Raw genomic sequence first — 20,899 nt, 5'->3', positions numbered from 1 at the left:
AGTATTAACATTGTCATAATTTGTTGATATGGTTTAACTCATGTTACTTCGGATCAATAAAAGATCGCATCAAATTTAGGGAAACTAATTATGGTGTGATCACTGCTACTTTTCTGTCGTCTTCTAGAATTTTTCAAGGGGAAAGTTGCAGCATGGCGCCCTTATTTTTTTCAATCATCAAAGGGGCACTATTAAAAACCTGCCTTGGCGCGCTACGTAAACTAAGGAGGGCTAAAACATCAGAACGTAACAAAAATCAAGTAAGTACATTTTTTGTTATTTACAATTTTAAATACATTTATAAATATTTTTAAAAAAATATTCAGTTTGCAATAGTCTTTTTTTTAATGGGTGAAAATAAAATGCAAATCCCGCTTGCGGTAACGGTATACGCTGGCGATGGACCAGTGAGAGATGATTGATGAGGACGAAAGGCAGGTGCCAATTAGCCCATCGTGATTAATGGAACGATAAATTAGTCTTGATAGTTTCCAGGGGGAACCCCGTGGAGGTCGACCTGATATGGTATATTGATAGCGATAAGGACTAATCTGTCCTATCCCAATCTTTTCCCCCTAGTCTTCAATGGTCGGCGTAAACACCTTTGTCTTATTTGCTAATTCTACCAACAACCAGTTTGTATATAGATTGAAATGGCCACCTATCATCAGGCGGATCGTATACTTGATTATCACCGTTGTTATATAAAAATATTAAGGTATTTCATCGGATGGATTTAGGAGCATCGTTAACAAATTCCATGGAGTATAACAACTTCGGCCCCCGCTATTTGCAAATATGGTATGATGCTCGATATGTATATAGAAATAGGTAACAAGTCGAACATCCCTCACCCAAATTATATTACGCCAAGATCATTCAGCAGTTACTGCAATGGCACCAACATATATAAGCAACACAAAATGTTTTTATTATTAGCAGTGACGGGTACCTAGATATTATATGTAAAACTGTTACATTTTTCTCAAGACCTATAAAAAGGCATCTTAAACTTAGTAGTACTAAGTGTATGATCTTAAATAAAAAACTTAAATATGTATTGGATAAATATGTATTTCAGACAATTACAATATGATTTAGAAGCGCGAGAACAAACTTCTATCTCTATGTTTCATACACTCGAATTTCACATGCGATATTGTACATATTGATAACCCCACAATATGCAATGCGTACGTAATATACCAGACAAGCATTACTTCATTAAATTCATATTCATAATATACATATAAAGGTTATTATACCACATATCTTAACAGGTAGAATGAATAAATGTTTGAAATGATATATATTACTTTATAATTATTACTCATCTCTTATACAAATCTAAATCATGCAAAGAAAGTCTCAGCATGCTACAGATTTCATAACAACATTTTATTTTCATAATACTAATTTGTCTAACTCTACATCTATAATTTCATGGAACATAAAAAACATTTTGTGTAGTGAGATTCCTATAATAAACTCAGTAACATTTATAAGTGTTGAAGTAACGGAATCAAAGTTTTTACTACATATTTATAAATACCAGACAATGCTAATGCAACATCTATAAAAAATATTTCTATTACGTATAAACAAATAGCTCAAGATGATTGTAGTGCACTTATAAAAAAGTAAACATCTACCGTTGTACACCCATTCATGATAAGACTCGACATTGGCGGTGTAAACTACATGAAAATGGGTAGATCCTACATATTGAGTTATTAGCATGTAATATCACTGAGATCTGAGTAGTGTATATAAATCGTGACATCTACAGAATTATCACAATTGAAAAACTAAATTTGAGACTTGTTAGGAATGTCAGATAAATAAATATAGCCACACAATAATACTAGCAGCTATATAAGGATCTCTATAACAATTCAATATTGTTATAGTTAGTACCTATTACAAATTTAGATGAGAACTCTGCGCTCTACTTATTTTTAAATTATTTTAAAATAAACATCTTAAAAATTAACCAAGTAAAAATTACACACATCTGTAAAAGCAATACCATATATGTGCAAGAATACAATGTATGTTTTGTAGATACATTTCATATTCATATTTGATTAACAGACTATATAAGCCTAATGAAATAACATCATATACAATGTTCTTAAAGTAGATTTTTATTACTATTCTGAATGACAAATTTGGTGTATTTTAATGCTACTTTCCAAAGACATGTAAAAATAAAATAAAAATAAGTATAACTATTATATGTGTATGAAGAATGCAATTTAGGCCAATATAAATTTTTATGTGTACAATAGCCAAATACTATACTTATTTTTGGTATATTTAGGTTTATCCAATAAATAATGTAAACAATAAAAAATTAAAAAGTATAAAATATCATTGAAATGGTTATTTGAAAAGTTCAATCTTATGTAATCAAGATCGAGTATAGTAATCAAAAACCTATATACAAATAAAATATTTTTGGTATCTATGTACCATATTTTATGTTACACATTTATATATTAACAAAAATAAGACACTGACATACTACCTTGTTTTGGATATAGCAGCAATATTCAAAGTAACATTACAAAGTTGAATATTAAAATCACGTAAGTATGCAAGTAGTTATCAGTAAAAAGAGAGAAAAAGATTTACATATTTGATGAATATCAACAGCCTCAGTTACAAGGTATATAGTTTTAGCTAGCTGTCTTAGGAAATTATTTTTTAACTTCATTATATGAAACAGATGTATACAAACATTATTAACAAAAGTAACAACAATAAAAGAAATAGAAAATTGCACACCAGACATTTCATATGTCATACTGAGTATCAATGCAATATTTACAGGTGTATTGCATTGTTACATTGAAACTGCACTTGGCAACTTTACAAATGTGAATCTCTAGGCAAATAATATAATTAATTATAACATCAATTTCATTGTTTAACAAGTTGCTCATATACATGGTCCTTTCCAATTTAATTCAGAACTGATCAGCTAACAGATTACAAATTTCTTGTGAGACTGTTTCTTTACTAGACCTTACTGTTAGTCTAAACATTTGAGCTTGTTTATTTGGTTCCAATCTCATGAGACATCCCACTTGCTGAACTCTAGTATGTACAATACCCGCACACACAAAATTATCAGGGTTTGGATCAATTCCATCCAAAAGCTGCATACCAAAGCCAGCTAGTTTAGTACGGGCAGCAGTTAAATCAATTACACCTTGAGCTTTGAATATCTTTTGGGCTCTTTGCTGTTCTCCACCTAAATTTTTCCACCGTGCAAAGAAAGACTCACCATTCATTTCTGTGGGTTCAAAAAATTTGTTTAATGTAAGTGGAAGTTTCATAGTAATCTTTTGAGGTACATTATTGAACATGAAAGAAATGGACATGCTCGGTGTATCTGAAAAATCTTCAATGCATTCTGCAGTTAACATTTGCTGAATTTGAGCACCTGCTTCCAGTACTGGTTCCATAGGCTTCATTTGTACATTAAGTTTGTGTGAATCAGTCCAATGTAATTCTGGGCGGACATTTTGAATTGCAAACTGTGTCTTATTTCCATAGAACAAGCCAATTCTACCCAAGTTTTGTCTAAACTCACTTTTGACTCCTATTTGAATTAAATCATTTTCAAAGAGAACTCCATTATTTTTGAACAAGAATTTTTTTATGTTATTTTGCTGCACTGTGCTTGGACTTATTTTGGGAGCATTGTATAAATCTCCAAACACATCAAGCAAACCATTACCAGTGGTGGGAGCAGTAGTCCCAGGTGGTGTGGACAGGCCGAGCAGATCAGCACTGGAGCTATTGGTATTATTTGTGGAATTGATAACAGCAGTTGGAACACCAGATGGTTGCGGGCTTTTTGACTCTCTTACATCATCAGGTATACGTCCGGGCTTTTTCTTCTTTAATACAGCAAGAATTGATGATTCTCTTTCTGGAAAAGCAGGCATTTCTTCAAGGACTGTTGCTAGAACATCAGAACTAGCCACTATACTTAATTGCAAATATTCTGATGCCCTCTGTTGTAATTCTACATCAGCTGATCTAATATTGGAATCAGCTCGAAAAACTTCTTGTACACGATTTTTTATTTCTGGGAAGAGATTTACAAGTTTTATATAGGTTGACAACAAAAGTGCTCTTGTTGCAGCAGAACATAAGTGATATTTGGAATGAAGTAACTCAAACTGGACTTGAGGTGAGGATCGAGTATCTCCTGCAATCAAATTACCAAATTCTCCAAGTATATAACCACCCACTTTCACCATGTTTTCATGGCATGTAGGTGCTTGTAAAGCTTCAAAAACTGTTTTTGCAGCATATCCTTGAACTTCCTCTCTGTTTATAACAATTTGTATGACTCTATACCAAACTTCTTCTGATACATAGTCACCAGCAATTCTTATCAAATTGAGAATAACATCAACATACCAAGTGAAATCAGTAGCATACTTCTCTGCTAAAATGGCAACTTTCAACACCATTTCTTCCCTGATAGAATAATCTGCAGTTTCCAAATAGGCCAACATTTCCTGAACAATTTCTTCAGCATTTGTTTTATCACACATTGCATAAAGTAAATCCACAGCTTGCTGTCGGACTGACACATCTTTTTCCATTTTCATAGAGAGAATAACAACTTCTTGGTGTTTCTTGACAGCTTCATGTGAAAATTCAGAAGTTGCAAGATGGCACATAGATTCAAGGGCTAAATATCTAAGATTAGTCTCCCGGTTACTGAGGAATTGTCCAAGTTGATTACAGGCACGAACTAACAAATTTGGTTCACTATCATTGTGAATTATGAGACTTATAGCTTCAAATAATACTGCATTTTTAGCATTTGAATGTTGGACTTTTTTTGATTTAGGTGGTTCTTGAGCTTTGTTAAAAATTGTTTCCAAGCATTCCGAAAGTCGTCCTCGTACACCAGGCTCTTCAGATGGAGGAGTGTAGTTCTGTAGTAATCTCAATAATTTAACAGATAACCAAGGAGCTGGTACAAAGTAATATGTGTAATCCTGTAAATCTGTATAGCTGGCAGTTACAATTCGGCTTAGCCTGGCTACAGCCAATGTTACACATCCCTTATATTCTTCTGGATTCTTTTTAACGAGTGCATCTATAAGAGATGTGGCGGCAGTCACCACACCCATATGTGGGTCATTCAAAAGGTGTATTATACGTGAAGTCCATTCACCACCAGGAATAATTTCAGGTGATTTACGAAACAGACGAAGTAGACATAGTGCAGCAGATTGTTTAACTACATCCATAGTGTCACCTGATACCAAAAGTTTAGGTATCTCAGTTCCAAAGGCTTCTGCCATATCTTTACTACCAATGTTAGCAATACATTGCAAAGCGAGGTTAACGTGAATAGGGTTTCGGGACTGTAAATCATTCTTAATGCTCTGAATAATGAGCTTAATCAGATCACTATTAGTGTTGACCAATACTGATATAAAAAGATAACCTATCTGTTTTTCAGAATATTTATTGGAAGACAGTAAATTCACTGCTTCCATGTGTCCAAAATCAATGTCATGTCCTAGTAAGAAGATAAATAGAAGTTTACAGACGTATTTCTTCTTTTGGTAACCATCAAGAGTCTTATCTCCCTTGAACTTGCTTCTTATGTTCGCCAACTCTTTATTGATTCTCTTTATTTCAGCTTCTTTACTTTTGCAGTTTCTTATATCAGATATGAATACTGCGAGTCCTCGCATTCCATCGCCCCTCACGGCAGGCATATTGCCAAGTGACTTATCGAACACCAGTTTTAAGCCTTTTAATCACACTTTTCTAAAAAAACTGCAACTTTTGGTCACCAACACTAATCTAATATTTTATTTAATAGTATAACGTCTCCGATCTTTAATAAATCAATCAAAGACCGTCATTGAAATGAATTCGATAGATGAAGATGAGCTTTCGTCTACAACGCCTTCCATACCATAGATTGAATTGAACGTCAGATTGTAGGTAGGTATTAGTTTTAATCTTTGTTTATGGATCAATATTTGTGAAATTGTGTCACTTTGACATTTGATAAATTTCAACAGAGAGTTGTCATTCTAAAAAAAAGGTACATTTTCCTTTTTTTTTGTAATGAACGTAACGGAATGGTTGCGACTTAGATTATGAACTATTCAGCTTAATTCTGAGTTACCATTTGTTTAAATATATTTTTTAACTTAATATTTCAATTTAGTAGTATAAATTAAATTTATAATAATTTAAACTTAAATCTATAAGAAGTTTAATTCATATTGATCTTTAGAGTAAAGATTTTGCTATTATATCAAATTAAAATTTTAAACACGTGTCTAGAGAAATACACCTCTAAATCGGGTTTGTTATATCGTATTGTATTAGTAATATAAAGAGAGAAAATATAATAATTTGCATGTTAGAACGAGATAGGCAATGGACATTAATTCCACAATAGCATATATTGTACAAATTAATGATGGTGATTTGGTAAAAGTAAAAACAATTCAACACTTCAAAAACATCATTTTTAAATTTTGAAGTGAAAGCAATTTTAAGTGAATATAGTTGGTTAGAATAAGTATACTACAACTGAATGTAATATAAATAACAGAGAAAACACAATTACATGTTATATGTGTAAGTATGCTTGAAAGATTTCATTTATTTAATTATAATATTTAGAACTATAACAAATAATTTGTATATGAATTGATATTTTATGTTTTAACTAACTTTTAATAGGTACTTTTTAAGAGAGCAAGAAATATAAACTTTAAAAGACTAATAAATGAAAGGAATAATAAAGTACAAGGGATCATAGTACAAAGCGCCCTCTGTATTTTAATTCTCAAAAACTTGACTACTTCTAATTTGTCACTGTCATCTTTTTTTTTTTAATTCGATTGTAATTTTCGGTTGGCAGTCCTGCTTTGCTCAGTGATGGTTTATACGTCTTTAGTTTCTCTTATCTGTGGTTGCAATTCCTACATCCTCCAGTCACAAAACCAATGCGAAATTGAAAATGCTTTTTCATTGATAAAATATTCTTAATATTGAGATTTATATTTAGTGTAATTTATAATTATTATTGTGTAGTATGTTTATTTCTGTAAAAATGGTGTCAATTATGTTGATTCTCCGATTTTGAATGGCTGGTATCAAAGTACAGAACAATTAAATGAATGATGCAGTCTATATTCTGGACAGGCAGAGTGCTATCACGTGCTATTAGAAATGGTCTTTCCAATTTCTCTAGTGCTACAGAATTAAATGTTACGAATAAAAAACATCCATACTTAGTGTCAGTGGTATGTGGTTTCCCTAAAGACATTAGTAATGGAAGAACTCGTAAAGGTCAATTTGGAGACGACGCATGGTTTTCTACCAATTGTAACAATGCGGATGTTATTGGTGAGTAAACAGTTTTTATTATTGAATAATTTGTAATGTTTTTTTTTATAATTCCTACATATTTGATAGTATTGCTATTATGTGATATTGACGTAGTAGGTACTTATCTTAAATATATATTTAAACATTCATTAAGCTTTATCAATCACATCAAATCTGGTGATTGTTATCCAATAAACTCAAAGAGTAAAACTAAAAATTACATTGAAAATAGCATGACTTTATTCTATCAAATTATACTCAAAATTTCAAATGCCAAAGCATTCATACAATTAATTTTTATATTACTCCTACACAGAATTTAATATTTGCAATAAATAATAATATCCATTCGCACCTTGTTTTTTAATTTTCATTACACATACAGTTTCTGTATGGAAATTTAAATATTTATTTGTGATTCTAGCTTTGTTTTATTGTAATATAATATTTTAGTTTTATTATATATAAGAAAATTATACCAGTTCTTCATGTGGGTAAATCGGTGTTGATTTAATTTTTGTCTGGATTTAATATCTTATTAAACTGTAATTGTAAAAAGTGAGAAAACAATTATAATACTACTAGTTGATTTTTTCTTATTGAATAGAATTTAAATATTTCAGTTATATGCTACTTAAAGAAAGTAATAAGGAGTCTCCTTTATCAATTTCACTTTATCAATTAATGATCAAGATGACCTTTTTTTAAATTTAGGTTTACACTTTGCCAATATGTACAGAATTATGTCAGTATAGTCTGTTTCAGTAAAATATAATAAAACTATAAAGGAATGATTGATTTAATCCTAAGACAGTTGGGGGAAGGGGATGTTTGTAATGAGAAATATGCAGTCGCATTATTAGTAGTGTAACGTCAGGTCAAGTCAGGTCAATCTCCATGTGGTACTGAATTCCAGATGCATTTATCATGATGGGATGATATGTAAGAATGTGAGGTTTCCTTTTCATTGTTATCTATCATCCCATCCATGCAGGTAGGGTTACCATTCCACTATCATCTATTTAAAAAACAAAAACTAATGCAGTCTGCTAATGTTTAATAACAATATCATTAAAAAAAATAGATAATTAATTGAATGTTTTGATTTGTTTTTAATTTCATTTAAATATTATTTCTGGAATAATTTTAACATAATTACCTTTTCATTAGTTCTATTGGAAAAGACTATAATTTCGAAGCTTCATTAGCAAGTAATAATAAATTGAATTTTACTTTGATAACTAAGTATAACTTTATTTCTATCATTATTTATTATATTTATAATAATACTAAGTAGTATCTTTTCCCAACTATATATATGAATATTAAATTTCTACCTATTGGATAACTTACCTGAATCGTAATATAACATGATAATGAGAGGGAAGAGGCTACCACTGGACAAACAGAGATGTAGATTTTTAATCTTTAAAACACATTCTGTTTGAAGAAAATAGATGTACTTGTTATAAATAATCTTTGGTTTTAAATCTATTTTTAATAATTTACAATTTTGCTTTGCTATACAAATTAAGAAACTTTGAAGTCCTTAAAAATTATATTATATTATATAATTAAAATTATTTTCTTAGTTCTTAGTAATATTCCATTGGTGTCTCTTGTGCTTGGATTACATAATAGTGACACATAATATGACTTCAGAAATTCCAAATAGTAAAATAATTTGCTAATTTAATGTATACATCAATTAGATAGGTCGGAAGGGATGAATTCATCCTATAAAACTTATTGAAAATTTAAATAAACAAATAGTTGATCTAAACATAAGATGTTCTGAGGTCCAGTAGTAGTTATTAATTAGTCATTCTGTAATAATTTTAACAAAATTTGAATACTTTATTATAGAGCTCTATCGAAACAAACTACCTTTGTGTTATTGTATTTTTTTAATGGATGATAATGCATTGGTAATTCCACCTGCACTATTAGTATATACTGTCAGGGCACCAGTGAATAATAATAGGTACAGATGAAACAGGTCTTTTCTTAAAGGATGATAATTAAATGGTAACCCCACCTGTGTTAACGGTATACATGGAGGTCAACTTGCCAAGGTATATTGCTAGTAATGGGACTGGTAGTCCATATTACAAACAATCCCTTCTATTTGTAGCTGTTCTGTCTACAACAAAGTCAGTTGTTTAAAGTGATACAGTGAACATAAAATTACATATTGGCTTTCTCCATCCAGCAGCAATAGGTACGCCCAATTACATTATAATAAATGTGCACTCTGTTTATTGGTCATCTTACTTATAAATGTAATGGTTAGCAATGATTCATTGTGGTCATAGTAACTTCTCATTTAATTGATTAGTGACCCGCCCCTACTTTGCGCGGGTGCATAGTGATATGTGATTTTTATATATTCAGTGCTAATTGTCAGGTCTAAAATTATCCTGTCTACAAACCATACACCTATATACATTCACAAAATTTCACTGAAATAAGTTGAATGATTTTAATGTAATAACTATCTGATTAACTTACGCGATCCGGCTTTCGGCCCACTGAGGCTCGCAGTCAGGATCGCGCTCACATCACAGTCGCTCATGACTAAGGATCACGAATTGATCTCGAAAGTAGTAAAACTCTTCCTGTTACGCTTTGAAATCATTGAATGAATTGAACTATATTAAAATATATAAAAATCGGTTGGAAAAATTTATTAGCAGTGTTTATATGCTTTTTTGTTTATTTTAAAAAGAACTATTTAGTACAACTGATATATTACAATTCAAACGTTACGAAATCGGAAGTTAAATAGTAAAACAAAAATCAATCTCAAAGAAGTGAGACACTTACTCCATGGAGTGTCAAAAGATTTCTATAGCTGTCAAGAAGTAGAAATCATAAGAATTCGAGTTTTAGAGTCATTTTTAAAGCACCATTATCTATCTCAAAAATTAAAATTTTAATTGCATACCTATATATACATACCTATATTCTCTTTTCACACTGCTTTACAAATCTGTTTTTATGTCAGACTCTTTCACCATCCAAACTTCACGACTTTGAAATGCATGAAGGTTTCCGAGATCTTCCAAATAGATTCATGTTAAAAAAAGAGTCCATGCTCACTTTAGGAACTCATTACAGCAATAGTAGCTAATCATTATCTTTTATATTTTATTTATACAGTGAATCACGAATGCGGTACTTCATTATTGGGTTAGGTAAAGAAAATAACAACTAATAATATATACCTATACAAAATAAATAATACATTAATAAATATAAAGGAATATGCATATTCTATTGACTGTTCATCCCAAATGTTAACTGGTAGAGAATACTACTAGCATTAAGTGTGCCTTTTGTATCTTATTTTGGTGGATGAAGTTATTTATTAAATAAATAGATAAATTATAAGGAAATGATTATTCTAAGAATCAGTTTAAACTATATTTTTAAGTGAAATGCGTCGAAACTACTTTACATTTAATTCTTGATTGTTCACCTATAATAGTTTTGCTAATCTAATGAATTAGAAATGCAATTTTAGAATCGATCCAGAGAGTGATACGGTACGATACGATACGGTAGCTAAATTCTAAATTGATGATGATGATTTATTTTTCCTTTTCTTTCATAGGGGTCGCAGATGGCGTGGGAGGCTGGCGTGCGTATGGCATCGATCCGGGCGAATTCTCCTCGTATCTCATGAAAACCTGCGAACGGCTAGTCCAAATGGGCCATTTTAAATCATCAGAACCCAGCGATCTGCTAGCTAAGTCGTACTACGAATTATTGGAACATAAGAAACCTATATTAGGTATCGATATTTTTTATGTATTATATATTACCATTAAAATTATAGTATTTTTATAATTTAAATTTATGATCATAAGAGCATTAGTATGTTTCATATAATATTATATCAAACAGCACTGGATGTTTACTGTTTCAGGTAGTAGCACAGCCTGCGTGATGATCCTGGATCGCAGTGAGAGCGTTATGCGTGCGGCCAACATAGGTGACAGCGGGTACATGGTAGTGCGAGGCGGACGCGTCGTACACCGTTCCCATGAGCAGCAACACTATTTCAACACACCCTATCAACTCAGTCTGCCACCCCCGGGTCACGATAGGAATGTGCTAAGTGACAGGTATAACTTACTTATTTTACCTCTTTAATGTAATGTTGATTGGACTATATTACATATTTTTTACTACTTTACACTTGTTTAGCTTTAGTGATAAGTAATCTTGAGCAGTATGGATGTTGCATTGGGTTTCAACAACATTGAATTTCGGTGATTGCTGGGATGTTGCATTGTTCTGCATTGTACGCTGAACATTAAAAATGTCAGAAATGCCTGTGCTCGCAGTGCAGTCATATTATTGTTTGTAAGAATATGGTTTTAATTGCGACAAGGGATTGGTCTGAATTCGCATTTCTTAGCTTACAAAAAATACCATTGAAATGAAAATCACTTCATTTTTAATGCGATCTACAAAGTCACTTTAATCGCAGAGACTAGAATTTTTATGTATTCAAATAGAATCGTTTCAGAAAAGTTAACTAAATTGTCCTTCGGCGACATACAAAGTGTCATTTGTGTTGTTATCAAGTTTTGCGTCTGTATATATAGTCGGCCCAATTAAGATTTTTTTATATGTTGTATATTTTTTTTTGTAGTTGTTTTATATGTTTTTTTTTGTATATATTTTGGTATATGTTTTAAATTGTTTCCACATACTCTTTGTCGGATGTTTATAAAACAGGGCATCTTAATAAAATGATATCTTGTCCAAATTATATACGCCAAATGCCTGGTGTTTGACAAGAAGAAATATTTTACAAGGACGAAGTCACGTGTAAACTGACTAGGTGTAAGTAATCATACAGTGATGATATGTATGTAGGTAATACACACAATCACACATTTAAATACTTGAGTGAATAACTGCTCCTGATTTGCGCCCCCATTTTTTCTTAGATACCTAGAAATCGACTACCTAATTGGACTCCGACAAAACAAACGCAAACTTCCAACATGTAATTCATGTCACAGTAATATAGACGATTGACAAGAACATTGGAAGATATTATTAGTAATATTTTCGCATCTTTAAATTGGAATCTAGTCCATTCGGTAGGATCGGATTAACCATTAGGCAGTGTAGCCAACTGCCTGTAGGACTCCCTGTAGTCTAGGAGCCTCGTGATCCTACAATTTTTTTTTTTTGAGAAAGTTTATAATAACCCATAACATTTTACAAATTAAACATGTAATATGTAGGTACATTAACATGTAGTTCAGGTAAACTGTTTCTTTAAGAGAAATTTACATTTGAAGATTTGTACTGAACAAATTATCAATGAAAATATTATTGCCTTTGTTATAATTTATCGTCATATTTCAGTATATTATGTAGAATAATATTATAGTAGGTTTTTTTTATTACATTATATTAGAGCGAGTCCAGCATTGTCTAGCGGCCCCAACATTGTTAATCCAGCCCTGAATACGCAGTGATATAGGGTATAGAAGAGAAATCGGTAGCAGTATGTAAAACGATGGTTTTTCATATGCTATATATTAGGACCGAAAGTTTGTATATCAAGCATTTAGAAGCAACAAAAGGTTTTGATCATCCCATACTTAATTAACGGCTGGACGCGCCGTTTTAGTATGGGAAACTCTATTTTTTTATCGACTCATTTTCCTATAGAATTTTCCCAGAATAAATAATAATGATTCCGATTTCACCCTGTATACATGTTGCTACCAATAACTATGATTGAAATAAAATATAATCAGTGGATTACTAATGATATTATATTTATATACTGATTATGATTAGCTATACATACAAACATGCATATCGGATAATATAATAAATAAGTATTAGGTACTAATAAGTACCAAAGATGGTAGAAACTTAAAAGTTAAAGGTTATTTCAATATGAAGATAATAATGTGAATTTTATACTCAAGGTTTGAAATGTTTATCTATGCCATGTAGAAATAGATATGTGCGTTATATGTAAATTCAGTGATATCTATTCTCATTATATATTTATTTTTATTAATGCCAAACACGCTAGAAGGCTCCCTGAAGGAGAAACAACTTTAACAGTTGTAATCGTCGTTAAAAAACATAACACTATGAATGTCACAATTCCCCTTATGACCTTATTCTTATATGAAGGGTGGAATATGGCAGTGAATTTACAGGGTACAAAGGTAGTATAACATTTTAGGCCTCGGAAATGGCAAGGAGGGTATCATGTATCGAAACAGTATATATGTATATTCTGTTATGTCCATGGTACTCTTCATGTCTGTAGGCGACGGTTTATACTTTCCATCAGGTGGGCCGTCAGCTTGTTTACCATTCTAAGTTGCATAAAAACTCCTCTTGCATCAGAGCTGTACTAGCTATCCCATATTTCTGACCGGGACACGCCCGCATAGCTGCGTCATACCAGATAATACGGTGCACCCTGACTGGTCGTACTATACTACCGCATCGCCTGTATAAAATTCTTTTAATTATATTTACTTATCATTATATAGGTATCGAGGTAGTTATCATTTGAAGTCGTGACATCTACTGATAAAATAGGGATCGAGAAATACTTGTTTGTTTACTTTAAAGAGCGCGAAATAAATAACATATTTTTATTTTGGAGCAATGCCAAAACAACTGGTTTTTTATTATCAACTACTTAATATTATTAAACAGTGTAAGGTGTACAAAGGCAGTCACCACTCACGTGATAATTGAAAATAGTTTGTATCTAACAATAATGGACGATGTGAATGCAAACTATAAATAAAAATCGGTCAAATGTGAGCTGAATTCACACACCAACTGTTCCGTACATAAATAATGAATTTAGAAATGGGTTTTTGTTTTCTTTAAAAGGATTTTTTTCAGTCTATAAATATTGCCCATATTATAATTGTCATATTTATCCATAGATATATAAGATGTATAGAGTATGTATAGAGGTAGAATTTTCCAATGTATGTATAAATTTAATAACAGAGTCCAGAGGCCGATTTCGATAAAAGTTGATTGTAACTGCGTCATTAAAAATTTTCGCTGGTAAAATCAGTTGGTATATAAAATAATGGTTTTATGTAATATGGGGATTGGATAGACTTTCGACATAAACGTCCAACAAGAACTATCCTTTAGCTTATTCAAAAATGTATGTACATGTTAAGAGTTGTCCGTATGATATATCGAACAGGATTTTTTTTATAAGAAACACGAATAGATATGTAAGTTATTAAATAAGAATTAAAATAATAAATGTCTTTGTATCTCAAATCAGATATTATAATTTATACATTTGAGTCATAGTTAAAAAACTAACACTAACAAATATCAATATTAAAAAGGTACAACAAAGGAAAACTTTTGGAAATATTTACAGTAAAAATGTAGGCATGATATATTAATTGTATTAATCAGAGATAATTGCGGTCAAAGTCTAATACTATCTATAACTGTATTATTCAAGTATTTAATCTATGAATAGTATTATATCGTATTCATAGTATCCAAAGAAGGAAACGCTTGCCGTCTAGTGCGTAAATAAACACCTATATTTTGTCTATTTATATTTTGGTCATTCTAATCTCGTCAATCGCTGAAAGATGTTTATCACATGGATATGACATAATTAATATGATAATGAAATAAATTTAACACACGATTACGATACGTAATCTTTTAGCAACGAATTAAGATTACGATACGATAAGTGATAATGTGGTAAGCAAATTATTTCGTTGCGTGAACTATTAAATTCAATTTGTACGTATTTATATTAAAAATAATTGATAATTGGTTATATAATAATATTTTTTTTAATATACATTTGTATGTGTGCAATTAAGTAATAGAAAGTAATTACACATATTACTTAATATAGCGATGGTATTTTTATAGCTTTGACGTATGACGCCTCTAATTGTATACATAATGTTGTCCACAATCACAAGACCAATATGCTGCCTCGAGATCAGTAGTCATGTGCTCATTCCACAATCACAACTGTTGTATTTCTGCATGTACTAATATTAGAATTTTTAGCTCATTGGATTGGTGCCAGATATCACGTGCTTTAATGGTTTCATTTTATTATTATGTTTTCAGAATAATGGGAAAACGCCAAAGATTTTCTAGTTATAAAATATAAACATAAATAACAGATAATCCTAGTAATTGTCTGAAACTCGAAATAGGATACCCTGTGTATATGTAAGATACTCGAGAGACTAGACTATCAACAATATTTCAAGTGCTAATCTAACGCTGTCTGGTAATCCTGGTGTCAAATAATTGTATTTTTGTAATGAGTGAAAATGAAATGGTAACTCCGCCTGCGCTATCGGTATACGCTGACTGGGCACCAGCGAAAAATGATAGGTGAGGATGAAAACAGGTCAGTTAGTCCATCGTGATGAATTCCACAAGAATTAATCACAATGGTGTCTAAAGGGAACCGCGTGGAGGTCGACCCGATAGGGTATATTGTTAGCAATGGGGCAGTTAAACTTCATTAGTAACAATTCCTTTCCCCCAAATAAATGTATTAGCTGATCCAGCAAACGTTGTTTGCCCTCCTACGGCCATCTACCGGATTCATTTACACAGAATCTATCGGGATAAAAACTATCGTGTTAATTTAGTTAAATTGGTTGTGAGCTTTCAGAGATTAGCGTGCACGAACATGGAGACAAAATTTTTGTATGTTAGGAGAATGTATCAGTCGTTACCCCTACCCCATAAGGGGGAGGGGGGTGGCAACGCAGTTAGGATTTGGTGATTTTTTTAAGAGGGACGCTGGTACTCGGTACCATTCAAAGGAAATACGAATGATAGCAACGACTGAAATTACCTTAAATACCATGCAATTTTCTTTACGTGAATACATTTATAGAATGATTATATTTTGTTCTTTACTGCATTATTTGCATTCCTTGCTAAATATTTCCGACCACATGATTTGGTCACATAGATCGATTAATCGAATAGTGGAAAGAATTTTCAAATATAGGATATAAATCCCATACTGTCAATTGAAACAGGGTTCGGTTCAATTAATAGAAACAGCACGAATTTTTTTATAAATATATAAAATTAAAATAATGGAAAGGGTGCTTATAGTGATCAAGATTGAATTATTATAGCAAATGTTTCCCTTAGGCCCGAGTCGGCAGAGACATCCGAATTCCCTGTGGAATGTGGCGACGTAATACTAGTAGCGACGGACGGCGTGTTCGACAACGTTCCCGAGCCCGTGCTACTGGCAGAGATGCGTCGTGCGCAGGGCGTCGCCGGCGATTCGCAACGTTTGCAAGCTGTAGCCAATTCCATAGCGTGGATGGCCCGCAACCTCTCCTTTGATGGCTGCTATATGTCGCCATTTGCTAAAAGTGCGCGCCAAAACGGCATAGATGCAATTGGTAAGCTTCTTGAAATATCATTTGTTTTGTGCGATAATTTGTTTATTGAATGTATTCTATAAAGGAAATGTCTATTTATTTATGCATGCCACTACGCAGAATCTATTGGTTAAAGTTGAATACAATCTAGCATGTACACAACATAACACCCCTATTCAATTTAATTTATTTACAATACTTTTCTCGGGAAATGATTACCACAAAATCTCCAGAATTATCATAATACTTATAAACTCGTAGTGTAGGGATATAATTACAATCTCTTAAAATAAGGTTCTTAAATTGAAAACTTGTGAGTGTTTTATAAAAACAGAATAAACATATTCTGTGCAAAGCCAACTGTACCATCGAATGCAAGACCAATCTACTTATTCTGCAAAAATCCATTTATGTTTGATCTTGTAAGTCAGTGAAACTTCTAATGCTCAATGAAAAATGTATTATTAAATGAATGAAACTAGTGGGTATAATGACCGAATTTTGGGAATTGATATATGTTTATTACACAAAAATAGGTACTTCACATATATCTGGTTTATTTTCATAAAACGTGTATCTTATAAAAAATATAATATTAATATTTGGGGTCATGATAAGTAGTATTTTTTGTAAAAAAAAAAATGTTGATTTTGTAGTTAATTAATTGTGGAAAAACAATGTTAATAGTTAAGGATTGTTTTATTTACTGATTTACGACTATTTTATTGCATTTAGATAAATTATTCTCGTTTCCATGATCAAATGTTTGTGACTGGTTTTTTTTATAGCGTATATTATCTATGACATTAAAACTTGCTAAGTTTTTTTTACACAATAATGATATTGTATTGTGTAGAAGGTGCTCACCAATTTATGTAATATTCATTGTGTTTTATCTTTTTTCAGGAGGGAAACCAGACGACATAACGGTGCTACTAGCTATTGTAGCACTATGAAGATGTCTTCACATGATTTAGATAGATTTTATGCGTGTGTTATTTTCTAAACACACGTAAAAAATAGTAGAATTAGTGATAAACTACGACACCAAAAACTTGCAAACTGGGTCATGTTTTTTTTATATTTTATTACTTTTTCAGGACATGTTTTTAAATAGATAATTTTTATCTTGAAATTACGATTAGGTAACAATAATTGTATTTAGCATTTGTGAGAACATGATCTGATTCTGATGGTAAACAAACATTGTGATTTTGTATGAAACAGCGTATTGCACTAGTCACTTAAGAGTGATATCGAGCTGTGTATTGCAATTATCTATGCAAATGATTAATTTAATACTGTATGTATGATATTGTGATTTAATTATTTTTGTGGATTAAAATGTGATCTCTAGATAAGATTGGACTGACAAGTTGCGTTTACTTGTTTTCATTGCCAGTCCAAAATTTGTACAGTTATGTATGTTACAAATTATCATAGAGACATTGTCTCCACTTTACTATTATATTAATTACAAGCATCTTTTTTTGGTTATTATATATTCAAACTTATTGTTGATATGATGTGTACTGCCAGAGCATTAACATGTACCTAATCCTTTCAAATAGAAGGATTATATTGAAGCAAAATAGACATTACATTGCGCATATGCAGTCTAGTTACCTGATACAGTTTAAAGACAGCAATAAATATCGTCGCGATAAGTGGAGAGATAAATAAATAAATTTTACGTTTTTTGTCATTATTATGACATTTTTATGATCGATATTTATAAAAATATTTTTCAGTAAAATTGTCTTCCAATTATTAATTACGACAAACAGATGAAGGAAAAATTGTAAATCGCGATCGTCTCGAAACCCAAATTGAGTTATTTAGTTCTCCGCCTATATCAACGATACCACAATATTCCCATAAGAACAAGGACTAGCTAGAAGTGACACTCCCGCCAGAATGTACACGATTCCACAAAATTGATTATATTTTATAGTAATAATATATCTTTAGTTACTATTTATTTGACATATTTGACTATTTATTTTACTATAGAGTATATACTTTTTAATAATTTGATTATTAATAATAATTTTAGTGTATTGATGGTTCCAAACCAGAAATAAAAGTACCATAGTATATTGACGATAGGAATTCTATTGGAACTCTTAAATGTCTGGGTATCTTTTTCCATTTTTTCGATATCGGTACCGTTTTCAACTAATTTGTTAACGTCGAGTTCAAAAATAATTTAAAAAGATTCCGAATGTAGTTTTATTTTACAGAGGATATACCATGTATTAAGGTTTGTACTACATGTTACATAAATTTATCCATGTCGTGTATAAGTTGTTATATTGCATGTATCGTTTTTTTTACCTTTATAATTAGAGGTGTCGCCCTACTCAATTTTTGTCTACACTAGGTTGTCACTTATCTTTCCGCCTTTTAATCTAATAACGAATTTATTTTTATTATTTATATATGACAAGAAATGTTTTAAATGAATATTAATTGTGACAACTCTATTCGAGTAAGAGGAAGTGGGGCACATTTTGTCGGCATCGGCGTACTTACAAAACAAAGTACATGAGTGTCACTTTTATCCAGATTATTCTTATGATATTATATTAATTATGTGGTAATGAATAGTTCTCTAATCATTACATTTGTGCTGCAATATTAACAAATTCCAACGGCGCAATACGTAAATGCTTGCAGACAGTATTTGACTATTTACCATACTAGAAATTACAATCTAATAATTATTTTACTACGAACAATACATATAAATCGCTACATAAATAAGAGTAAATAATAAACGAATTATTATAAAATATGTACGTCACATATATATTTATTTATATTTCGCAAAGGTTTAATATAAAAACTTTGTAAAAATTCGCCAATATCCAAATTTGAATTTTGTGTAGGTATAAAAAGCTAAAAGCTCATTGAAATTTATTGTTTTTAATTTTAATTTTGTACATTAAGCAGGAGTAATATTATAAAATAATACTATCTTTAGTATATATACTGAATCGTAACGACAGCTGCATTATCTAGATTGGATGTGTTGATGTTTGAATGAAGACTGATATAGTTTTACAATTCTTGTTGTTACTGTAAATTGAATGTTATGGAACTTTATTTCTGTACAACAACTAACGGGTCCATGGAAAAATTCATTTCTTTTTTTACTTTATTAACATACTGTGTCAATAAATTTACTTCGAAGTTCAACATGACTTCGTTAAATTTAAATCTAAATACGTTTCAACAATATGAATATAAGCAATGAGGTTAATTGGAAATGTTAATTACTAGCGTTAATTTTGTAAACATTAGCTGAATACCTACCAGATGTGTAGATACTATTGCATTGAATTTGTATCAATCTTAATTAAACACCTACCTATAATGTTCCGGATGATCAAATTTGAATTTTGTGTGACTATATTATAAATAAACAGAGCTGATTCTTAAATTACACACTAGTTTTATTTTTCAATATAGCAGCCGATAAAAATAGGCGACTGTATTAAGTTTTAATCTTTCGCGCTGCATGTATTATAAAACATTTATGGTAAGCGTGGCCAGTGTAACCTCAAGAACCTCAAGGTCGAAACGTCAAGATAATTCGGGTAAATTATCATAGTTTACTTATATGATCATGTTAATTCCCGTTTCTTATAAAACATAAAATAGGCGACTAGGTGAGCTTGTAATATATTGCAGCTACTTACGATGTGTAGGTAAGGTTTAAGAAAGTTTTTCTTGGTTCTAATTGGTTAATAACTATTACTATATACTATGTGTAGGTACTATACACTATATACTATGTGTAGGTAAGGTTTAAGAAAGTTTTTTTCTTGGTTCTAATTGGTAAAATATTTTTTATCGAAATAACAATGCATAGAATAAAAAGAAAACCGAGCAGACATTGAGAAATGATGATAGAACTGAAAATTGTGAATATTACAATATCAGTGTCGCAAAATTTTACCCATCTAAAAATCTAACAATGAATCTAAAATAAGCGTTCACTTACGAGTCTATATTATTACTAGTCAATTTCTGCAACTAAATTTAATAAACAGATGTGGAAA

At 31.1% G+C, this 20,899-nt stretch overlaps 2 protein-coding genes across 2 annotated transcripts; one reads left to right on the top strand and one right to left on the bottom strand.

The window, feature by feature from the left end:
• Positions 1–1,054: 1,054 nt before the first annotated feature.
• LOC113520504 (AP-2 complex subunit alpha) lies at positions 1,055–5,987 on the bottom strand. The gene has a single exon (XM_026905851.3). The coding sequence runs from the start codon at positions 5,760–5,762 to the stop codon at positions 2,973–2,975; it is 2,790 nt and encodes a 929-aa protein (XP_026761652.2). The 5' UTR covers positions 5,763–5,987; the 3' UTR covers positions 1,055–2,972.
• A 963-nt stretch (positions 5,988–6,950) lies between these two features.
• On the top strand, positions 6,951–20,280 carry LOC113520518 (protein phosphatase PTC7 homolog). The gene is made up of 5 exons (XM_026905867.3): positions 6,951–7,416; positions 11,015–11,194; positions 11,330–11,528; positions 16,594–16,853; positions 17,739–20,280. The coding sequence occupies exons 1-5, from the start codon at positions 7,188–7,190 to the stop codon at positions 17,786–17,788; spliced, it is 918 nt and encodes a 305-aa protein (XP_026761668.1). The 5' UTR covers positions 6,951–7,187; the 3' UTR covers positions 17,789–20,280.
• The last annotated feature ends 619 nt before the right edge of the window (positions 20,281–20,899 follow it).

This window comes from Galleria mellonella, unplaced genomic scaffold (assembly GCF_026898425.1).
Source record: "Galleria mellonella isolate WM207_F2 unplaced genomic scaffold, CSIRO_AGI_GalMel_v1 utg36, whole genome shotgun sequence".
Lineage (NCBI taxonomy): Eukaryota > Metazoa > Arthropoda > Insecta > Lepidoptera > Pyralidae > Galleria > Galleria mellonella.
The sequence above is the reverse complement of the archived record's forward strand: the minus strand, read 5'-3'. Positions and strand labels throughout refer to the sequence as shown.